The sequence below is a fragment of the Diorhabda sublineata genome, chromosome 2, assembly GCF_026230105.1.
Source record: "Diorhabda sublineata isolate icDioSubl1.1 chromosome 2, icDioSubl1.1, whole genome shotgun sequence".
NCBI lineage: Eukaryota > Metazoa > Arthropoda > Insecta > Coleoptera > Chrysomelidae > Diorhabda > Diorhabda sublineata.
The window spans coordinates 17,649,445-17,660,304 of NC_079475.1; the positions used below are offsets into that span (position 1 = coordinate 17,649,445).

The 10,860-nt window shown below is 33.1% G+C and overlaps 1 protein-coding gene across 5 annotated transcripts in view; it reads left to right on the forward strand.

The window, feature by feature from the left end:
- Nucleotides 1-10,656, forward strand: part of LOC130440818 (cytosolic carboxypeptidase-like protein 5) — a 31,923-nt gene extending 21,267 nt beyond the window's left edge. For all 5 annotated transcript variants that reach the window (XM_056774169.1, XM_056774171.1, XM_056774167.1 and 2 more), the window contains one exon: nucleotides 9,886-10,656. In XM_056774169.1, the coding sequence (XP_056630147.1) occupies nucleotides 9,886-10,575 (690 nt within the window). In that variant the 3' untranslated portion in view covers nucleotides 10,576-10,656. The remainder of the gene's footprint in view (nucleotides 1-9,885) is intronic.
- The last annotated feature ends 204 nt before the right edge of the window (nucleotides 10,657-10,860 follow it).

The following is a 10,860-nucleotide window of genomic DNA, read 5'->3' on the forward strand; positions in this document are numbered from 1 at the left end:
GACATTAAAGTTGGTAATATGGAAATAAAAAACAATCAAACATTTAAATTTTTATTTACACTAACATTATTGACTCTTAAATGGAATGAGTGTTGGATAAACTTGTCTAATTTTGTTTTGTTAACGTTTTTAACACTTTTACTAATAAAATGTACCCGTGTATTTAAATATACTTACATATTTCATTCGAGTGACTTTAATCAAAGGTACGACATTTGTTAACAAGATTCATTAGACTCAAATTATCAATTTCACTGAATAAAGTGATATTTATAAATATAATTTTAATGAATATAATATAAAAATTAAAATTTAGTAGAATAGAAAATATTATAGGTGAAAAGTATACTATGAAATGATATAAAAGTTGGAAGCTCTATAAATAATAATTAAATGTTAAAATCAAATTTGATATATTTGGTTATAAACTAAAAAATAAAAATGGTACGCCCATGTCGAGTGAAAATTTAGGTTACTAACAACTATGATGTATTTTAATATTCACATATGTAGATCATAATCATTAAAATAATTTGTACTTACCGATGACAAATAATTTTTAAAGCGTCGTATTAAGCAGTTTTTGAACTTTCACAAGCATTACAACTAACCATTGCCTCGGAAACTCTATTTATATCACTGAGTGTATGTATAACGTAACTAAAAATCCAACTAACCTCAAAAAATACTATTATAAAGTAAAAATATCCAAGTAAGTAATCATCGGCAAAATATAACATAAAAACCAACTTTTCAACAGCGACTAAGCATACAATGAGTCATAAAATGATTATCCAAAATCCTTCCTTACTACTCTACGTTCTAAGATACACCTCAAGATTTTATTATACTTTATAAGCATGTATACCAACAAAGAAACAATAAAAAATGAAAATCGGACTCACTAAACCTGCGATATTTAAAAAATAATTTTTTGAACGCACTTCGTACAAGTAACTGCCTAAAATGTTTCAATTTCACCCTTAAAATCCTTAATTATTGCGATAATTGATGCTGAAGGAGTAAAATGAATTGATGCATTTCTGTATTCATTAACTAACTAACTAACTTAACCTAACCGTATTCCTATTCCATAAAATGTATTTTAAATAATGAATTTGGTCTAATTAATATCTTATATCAAATTTTATAGTATTTACTCGATCATAAAGTAATTTGTGGACCAACTAATCGTAAAAGTAAAGAAATGAACATCTTATTTGTAGTAAATGAGAATTCTATTGACTCTCCAAAATTCCTAAAATTATTTGTCATTATCTTGCCAGATATTTTAGTAACAGAAACTGTTTACTTTCTGCTATCTGTGATCATTTTATTTTTTTAAATTTATGTTTATAATGTAATTTGTATTGATATTGATAATTAATGATAATGGCAATAATAATGTAGAGACTGTATGCAATTGGCTGTTTTTAATTAAAATCTTTTAATTTTTTATTTCTTTACATTTTTTTGGTAACGAAAAGCTTTGAGTAGCAAACTTTTTTGGACGTTTTTATGTTTGTGTTCGCTTATTTTTGATGTTTTTTTTGTAATAGATCAGATGTCAGAAGTAATCCAAAATATAATGTAATTAATCAGCAATGTGAGGTGGCTTATATCTTTTTTTAAATAATTTATAAGAAATTTTTGGAAGTAATATTTCATATGTCAAAAAAATCATAATTGCTGGTTTGGTATATGCTACTTTTGTACCGACAATCTTAGTGAACAATTTTTAGATTTGTGTAAAAAATTAATTTTTTTTCTTAAAATTTATTTTTAATGATTGTTCAGTTATCTTAGATTTCAGAAACGTGTAATGCATCGAAGTTTTCTTGACTACCTTTTATTTGACTTAAATTTTGTTGGAACAGTAAGAAACAATTAACACCTCAGTCACAAAAAAAATAATTTATTAGTAAACTAAAATTCTCATTTTTTTAACTCTCCTTAACTCCTGGACGAAATTAACGCCCTACTTGATATTCTTTATTAAATTAATAACTTGCTGTACGACAACTAGCTATGGCCTAGTTGTCGTACAGTGACAGTGACAATTATTTTTCAAGGTAACTATAGTCTCACGTAATCTTATTTTGACAGTAATTCGTATGGAACCTCGTTTTAGACTAAAACATTTTCTTGAAAAGAGCTGGTTTAAGCAAAGTTTCTGTTAGAAGCAAGATGTTGATTGTAATTGTTTTCATTTCGTGTATGTGTGGAAGTTCATTTGGAAGTAAATCAAGTAAAAACAGAACCGCCAAAGAAATTTGTCAATGGAGAAGGCAGTACGAACATCGACTCTCCAGAATAAGGATATTCAATGCAACGTGTTTCTGGTTTGTTAGGAATACATCAGTCATATAGTGAGACGACATAATGAAACAAGTTCGTACCATCGAAGGCTAGGGCAAGGGCGAAAACGTTGCACTAATCAAATTGATGATCCAGACATTTCCATGAAGCAGGGCTAAGCAACAGAAAACCCTTGCTTACCAGAGATCACACAGTTCAGAGATTAAATTTTGAAAGACCACATCAGAATTGGACCATCAATGATTGGAAATCGGGTTCTGTTCTCTGATAAAACTAGAATTAGCTCCATATGGACTTGAACATGTCTGGCGAAGCTTGACAGCTGCAAATCTCTCCTAAAGTATCTTTTGGTGGTAGCTCTAAAATTGATCCCTATACGTACGAGGTATATGAATGCCCAATATTACTTACAACATTATTGTTGAACATGTGATGCCTTTTGCTCCGTTTGTTAGACCTAATTTTTTATTCAAGCAGGACAACGCTCGTTCCCACGTGACTAGACAGGTTATTGGCTACTCACATGATGTCAATATCCCTTTATTAGAGTGGCCACCTAACAGTCCGGATATGAATCCTATAGAACACCTAAGGGACATCATAGTCCCCCTGTTTCTAATCACTACCAACTCATAAATGTCGCTAATGAAGAATGGAAGAATGTACCTCAAGCCTTTGTTGAACGTTTAAAATCAAAGATGCGGCGACGGATGGATGCAGTGATAAGAAGTAGAGGAGGGCCTACGCAGTATTGGGGCTACCCCCTATGCATTTATTGTCTGTTACTGATTTTTTTTCTTTTTTTTTTTCAATTTAGACGTATGATAGCTTATTTATGTATTTCCAGCAAAAACAAACATCTATAGAAAAAAATGAAGCAAATTAAGGTTATGTTAAGGTCATATTTGACTAATTTGTAGATGTACATTATTTCAATATAACTTAGTTTTATTTTAGATTAATTAAAGTGGTAGGATGTTCTAAGATATTTAATTGTTTCCAAACTTTTTTCACTTTGAAAATATTGTTGGCTTCGGTGGACCCCAGCTGCTACATTTCCACCACATTCCATAATATAAAGAATTTGGAATATGTGGAGATAAAGATAAGAGAGATAGATAAAGGACGCTAGAGGAACATTATTATTGCATGGCTTTTAACTATCAACAGAAATAAATAGTTTCTTAATCAAAAGTAGATTGTCTTTGTTATAGTTATGAAACAGAGTTGGTCATAACGATTTTAAATTAAACTGAAGTGGGGAATAGACAAATTACAGTAGACCCTCTGTAATCCGGCACTGCGGTAGTACGGCTTTCATTTCACAGTTTCATTCAGACAGTTTCATTTTGATAATTGTTGTTTTTGTTCAATACGTTGCTTACATATTGTATCTTTACTATTCAAATTAGTGAGTGAAATGTTATCACAGTGTAATCATAAAACATTAATACTACTTAAAAAAAAAATAAATTTTAAAAAGACTCGATAAAGGCGATAAGTTGACTAACCTTGCTAAGGATGTCGGCCGTGCCCCGGTACATAATATAAGAAACAACAGTGAAAAGATTAAGTTGTTTTGCAAAAATATTGATTCCGTAAAAAGTGTAAGAAAAACTTTGAAAACTGGAGAGTTCCCTCAGGTTGAAGATAGCCTCCACGCTTGGCTTCTCAAAGAACTAAATCGTCACACGCCCATCTCGGGAGAAATCCTCAAAGAAAAAGCCAGGTTTCTCTACGAGAAAATAGTTTGAAAAAATGACTTCAAAGCCAGTGAGGGATGGCTGTAGAAATTCATAAAGTTTTTTGAAATCGTGTTTTGAGCATGACAGGCGAAAAACTCTCATGTGACAATGCAGCAGTCGACCCCTACAAAGAGAAATTTAAAAACGTTATTGACGAATTAGGCCTAACATTTGTCCATCGTCCTGAAGCAAGTGCCCCGGATCGAAAACTAACCAAAGACAGAATAACGTTTATGCCACGTTCAAATGCGAGTGGCACACACAAATTGAATCTATTGGTGATTGCCAAGGCCAAAAATCCAAGGCCTCTCAAAAATGTCAACCTACTGGTTGACTATAAAAACCAAAGGGAAGGTTGGATGTCTCAGGATGTTTTTAAGGAATGCTTTCATAGAATATTCGTACCATCAGTAAAAAAGTTTCTAAAACAAAAAAAAATGCGTATAAAAGCTCTGCTCATTTTGGATAACTGCCCTGGCCACTCGGATGAAGATATGTTGAAAAGTCCTGGTATCCGTGTCATGTACTTGCCACCGAATGTTACACCACTCTTACAACCCATGGACCAGCATGTGATTCAAGCTGTCAAAACGCAGTTTAAAAAAGCTTTGCTGTACAAAGTGTTGTCTAAGGAAGACAGTATAATCCAGTCGTGGAAAGATACAAACCTTAAGGATGTAGGTTTTTCACTCGCAAACGCTTACCAGAAAAAGTGATTGCTTATTCATGGCGTAACTTATGGCTCAACATGACGTTGTTAGAGCAGTACAAAAAGAAGAATAAACCAAAAGATTGCAAAGAGGAAATAGAAGTTTAGCTTCCTGATGATGAAATAATAGAGTTGCGTGACACAATTGTAAGAAAACTTATTGATAAAAGCGAAAGCCAAATCTTCACAACAGAAGATGTAGACAGCTGGCTAACCGGAGAGGAAGAAGAAAAAGGACAGATTATGATGGATGAAGATATAATCGAAGAAGCGATGAGTAGGGAAGAAGAAGGTGACGACAAACAAGATGAAGTTTCTGCTGTTCGCTCAGTTAACCACGACGTCGCGAAGGACGCATTCTCTACTTCAATGAAGTGAGCGGAGGAGAACGATGTGTCCGCGAGTGATATTCTTATGTGGAAAAGGCTCCAAGAAAAAGTATTAAAAACCTCTTTTCAAACGAAGAAACAAAAGAAAATTTTCAGTTTTTTCGCCCCAATAGAATAGACAATCATTACTGTAAATGTTAAAAATACAAAGTTGTATTAAAAACCTCTTTTAACAAATAACGATTACGCAAGTGTTAAATATTACTTCAGTTATTTTTTTTTTTACTCAAAATATAATTGGAATTGCAGTACTGTACTTTAATATTATTGTTTATTATTATGTTTTCTGTCGGATTAGCAAGAGTCTACTGTAGTTTCTTCTAGATATTGGAAGTGAATATACAACAGTAACTACTGCATTACAATAATCAATTGAGTAAATAGAAAAAGTATTTAACTAAAAGCGTAAAAAATTGAATGTCTTTTAATGATAAAACGAAGATAGTTTTGGTTTTAATTAAAACGTATCTTACTACCTCACAATTTTGGATTACTTTTGATAAAACCAAAAATCCAGTCATATTTATTGTGATATTTTTATATTTCATTATTTTTTTTGACAGCTACCGATTTAAGTTCAAATTTCCAAAATTTTCCCCCTGCGTAAGTAGTCACGTTAAAAAATTTGTGAATATTTGATCAGGCGTTTGTTATTGCTAATGAAGGGTAACTGTTTGAAATCAGAGCATCAAATAAAAATTTCAGATTCAGTTTGTCGAAATAATAGTGATATAACCCTTTGATTGTTATTATTTTTAAAAATGGTTTGCCTAAATAAAAAGAAAAGAACTAATATTGTTTTTGCATCATTTTTACCAGTATTAGGTACCACCTCATAAATGCCAGACTATAATATGAATATAAATCTACAAATTGTTCAAATGTATCGCAAAACCTACAAGAAAAATATTTTGTTTAAATCTATATTTACGTGACATAGAAAACCGACACCCTACTATTAATACTACTACTATGGCCACTCAAATCCAAGTTGGTTTTTGGCCTCGCCGACAAGTTGACTTAATTTTCTATCCTCAGCCATGTCTACTCCACTAAGTCCTATTATATCTTCATCTAATTGGTAATTTCAACTTGCTTTTGGTCTTCCTAGAGGGCGCCTCTCTTCTGGTTGACTTCTCCACACTCTTCTTATTGTTATCTCTTCATCCCTTCTTCTTAAGTAACCAAGCACCTAATTCTTCTGTTTCTTTTCACAGCCACAATATCTGGTCGTCTGTACTAGTCCCTGAGTTCTCTGTTTCTCAGTATTCTCCATACTTCTTCAAAAACTGGCCCATATATTTTCTTTAATATTTTATTTTCAAATGTTATTAGCTTCTTCTGGGTGTGTTTTAAGAGTTTCCACACCTAGCTCCATACAATAAAACTGGCTGTATTCTGACTGTGTGTATTCTTATTTTCGTATTTTTTTGAGAAAAGTTTACTTCTAAGTAATCTCGATAGGCTCCAACAACATTAACTGGCTGCATTTAACCTCATCCGTATTTCTTCTACTATTTTATTATTGCTGTTCAAAGTAAATCTTAGGTACTTTAATTCTTCAGTAATTTTAAAGCTGTATCCCATAACGTCCAGCGTTGAATGATTGCGTTTTGCAACCGTTCCCACTTTCATATATTCAGTCTTATCTTCATTTACCTCCAATCCTACTTTTCGAGCTTCGTCTAAATACTTGTGCCAATATTTTCAGGTCACTCTTACTGTCCGCTGTTAAAGCTACATCATTAGCATAAGCAAGGTATTTATTTTCCCTCTAATATTTGCTCCTCTTGGGATAGCTTCAGTTGCTTTCAAAGCTTTTTCTAGATCAAGGTTGAACAGAAGGGAGGACGACCCTTCTCTTTGTCTTACTCCTGTGGTGAAATCGAAGGTATCTGTGTATTCTTTTTCTAGTTTGACCTTTCCTTTTGATCCTTCATCACACATTTTTAAAAGTCTTTTCTGGCATGTTATTCTTCTTAAGCCTTCCTAAAGTCAATAAATAGTATATCTCTATCATATTGTAGTACTTTGAGTCCAGCTCTCCATATTTTCTTAATCTATTTAATATTACTTTAGACAAAATTTCATAAGTACAGTTCAGTAGAGATATCCCCCTGTAATTTGAGCATTCTAGTTTATCTCCTAACCCGAACACCCAGTAAATATTATTTTTTAAAAGCAAATTATCCACTAACGAGAAATTGCTGATGGTATAAACTGGCGTGTGGATAGTATTGACAAATAATGTCAAGCAAGTAACCAAGAAGGCCGAATACAAGTCACAGGCACGGGATGAGTGAGCAGAGCATAGTATGAGAAACTTTGCCTAGGTTATTAACACGAAGAGATTGTTCTTCATCGTCAACGGCAATAGTTACTCAGTAGTTTGCAAAATATGGATCTTTTCTTACTGACTTCGGGAAGATCGGGGAAATTGACTTAAATGTTGCCAAAAATGACTAGCCACCAATCACTAATCATATCGATCATCATCTGTTGCGCTACAGCATTACATAGGGACCTTGACTTTCTCTAGTCTTCTTTCTGGTCTCTTGCAAAGACCATTTAATTCGCTGTACCAATCTTTGTAGGATTTTCAGAGACCCCGTCTTTTTATCTTAGCCTTCGCCTACCTCTGTCTGTACTGCTCGTTGGTATGGCATGGCATAGTTATTCTTTTTTGTGAGCTCCCTGTGTCCTGTCACCATCTCAGCTTTCCAAAGTTTATAGTTGTTGTTTCTTGATCCTCTGTATAAATTTAGAGCCTAAAGTTATATCTACGTCTCCAGACGTTATTTCTTGCACAGCCTTATAAATTTTTCTCAATAACTTTTTCTCGAAGGTCGATAGTAACGTCTCATTTGTTTTTGTTTGGGTCCAGGTTTCCGTTAGATCCCATAAATTAAAACTGGTACAATTAACTTCTTTATACTTCTTGAGAGATTCGTTTTACGTAAGTATTTCGACAATTCGAAATAACTTCGATGGGCAAGCATTATACGTTTTTTTATCTCTAACGTCATTACTCGGGTTATATCATCCAATTGTAATATTTTGACCCGCATTTCCAATCACGCTCTCTGCCGTCGCAGCTTAGAACTTACGTTCAAAACTAGCTGACCCGGCAGATTTCGTACTGACTCAATCGATAAATGAAAGACCTAAACTTTTGTATCAAATAAATTTAAAACAAACAATCCTTTTTTCATTAAAACAAATATAAAGAATGCTCGGTATAAATGAAGTTTTATTATTATTTTCGATTAATTACACACAATGTTGCTTACTTACAAAACAGAGTTTTCCTGAAATACTGTCTATTTATAAGGTTTCAATTTGATTTTGACAGACACACACAGACGTACCGGAAATTGTCAACGTTTAAAATCGAATGATAATCAAGACATCCTCTCCTTTGTATTTTCCCTTTAGGATTGTTGATTCAATGACGTTATTTATCATCTTTTTCACAGCCAGTCTTGTTCCATTGCACAGTCGAGGTTGACTAATGCTATTTAACATGATGACAACTAATCCTACTGTTAACTGCAACTTGTGAGGTGGTAATCCAGGCAATTCCAATGAATTTAAAAACTCCGTGGGATAGTTGGCCACTACTAAACCAAGTGTCCCGGAAGGAAATTCTGAATGGTCATATTGAGATCCTCGACTTCTTTATTTTTCGCCGCCAATATTGCTCGTGCACCCAGCCAATTATGGTTATTAAACTGTTGCGCTATATCTGGAAAAACCCGCTGAATAAGCTCCTCTTTTGAGTCTGTGATGTAGCGTTAATAGCCACTCACACAGATAGAAGGATGCACTCATTGTCTGAGGTATCTATCGACATGGAGGATGGAACGACATATTAGTTGGTTGTCAAATGTCAAATATGGTTGCATTCAGAAGTTTAATTTGTGGCGAAACATCAAGGAAAAACAAAATTGTTGTTTTCATTTAATTCCGAGCATTTTCATATTTATTCACTTTTTAAGACCAAAATTAGCCAAATCGGTCCAGCCGGTCTATAGTTTTAGCGAGATTAACGAACGGCAATTCATTTATATGTAAATGAATTGTAACGAAGTTTTTGCCTGCTATATTATGAGCTTTTTCTTATTGGTAACGTGGCAATGAAACACTGAAGTAGACTAATTTTAACATGTTTTACCAGCTTTCAAATATTTATGTTTTCTTCGCCTGGGAAATAAATAATTGAGATTTGTAGTTTAAGTTGTATAAATTATTGTAAAAAGTTTAAATGTATAGGAATCAAAATTCAATATTCAATATTTCTATAGTCACTTTGAATATTGAATTTTGAATCTCATGAATTTAAAATTTTTACAAGAATTTATACAACTCAAAGCTACCACAAATCTCAATTAATTGATTCCCAGACGATGAATAGATAAGTATTCGAAAGCTCGGAAAATATATTGAAATTAGTCCACTTTGGTGTTTTATTGCCACGTTCCCAATAAGAAAACGCTTGTATATAGATTTTTAAAAAGAAGAAAAGTTACGGGCCATATAATTTTGAGATTAAGGTGTTAGTGTTGCCACAATTCACATTTAATTAATAATACATGTGTAATTCGATGATAATTATACTTTGCAGAAAAATTCCTAACCTAAATCCTTTAAAACAGAAGATGTTGATTCCGTTCAGAAATAATTTAAATTTAAATTAAAGTTGGTAAGATTTTTCTTGCTTCAGGGTAAAGTGGTTCGTCCGATGCTCAAGAATCGTTCTGTACTCCCCAAATCACTTCCGAAAAAAGTAAAAACGAGAAGTGCACCTATTCCATTAGACAGAAAAGAAAATTTAGCTCAATCCGCCTCATCAAAGACATCAATGAAAATCAGCAAATCACCATTTAAAGCGAAGACTAGAAAGGAATTGACTCTTAAATCGAAGAATTCCGCAGAAAAATTGAAACCTGTTGCGAAAGTTATTAAGAAACCTGTAAGTGTAGGTACCAGTAATCAATCCAACTTAAAACTAGAGAGCGTTCCTCAAGCGGCAGGTACAACGCAATCAGATAAATCTAAAGATGAAGGGGTCCATCTGAGAGAGATTTGTTTTATCAATAACAGCGAAGGTAAGGCGGTTATAGCGAAATACGAAAACACCGATAAATACGATGATAGTTTAGTTGTGGCCTGGGGAAAAAATTCCGCTCACCCACAATTATTTACGCGCAAAACTAGAGTTTTTTCAGCTCCCCCTTATCATCTTCCGAATAAATCTTACTCGGAACCGAGTACAAGCAAACAGGGAGGGGCATTTCGTGTGCACAATTTCGCAAAAACCAAAGCCAGAAAAAATTTGAGACGATTAGCAAGTGCCGCCGACATTTTGGGAAAAGCTGATAAAAAAAAGAAGAAAAAATTGAAGGCCAAATAAACACCTCATCGATTTAAATATATCTGACTGTCTTCAAACAAATTTTTTCTGTACTGTAAACAATAAATTAATGTCGCCATTTTTTTTGTACCTTATTGACTCAAATCGCAGAATTCAATCTTAAATTTTTATCATATATCGTATACAATTGTTTGAAGTTGCCTAGTGCATACTACTATTAGCAAAATGATTGCAATTTTGAAGTTAGTCCAGTCATTAAAGTCAAAAAAAGGAGTAACCTCGGAAGGAATAAGATAAACCTTTAATTTGTCATTCTGGTCTGGA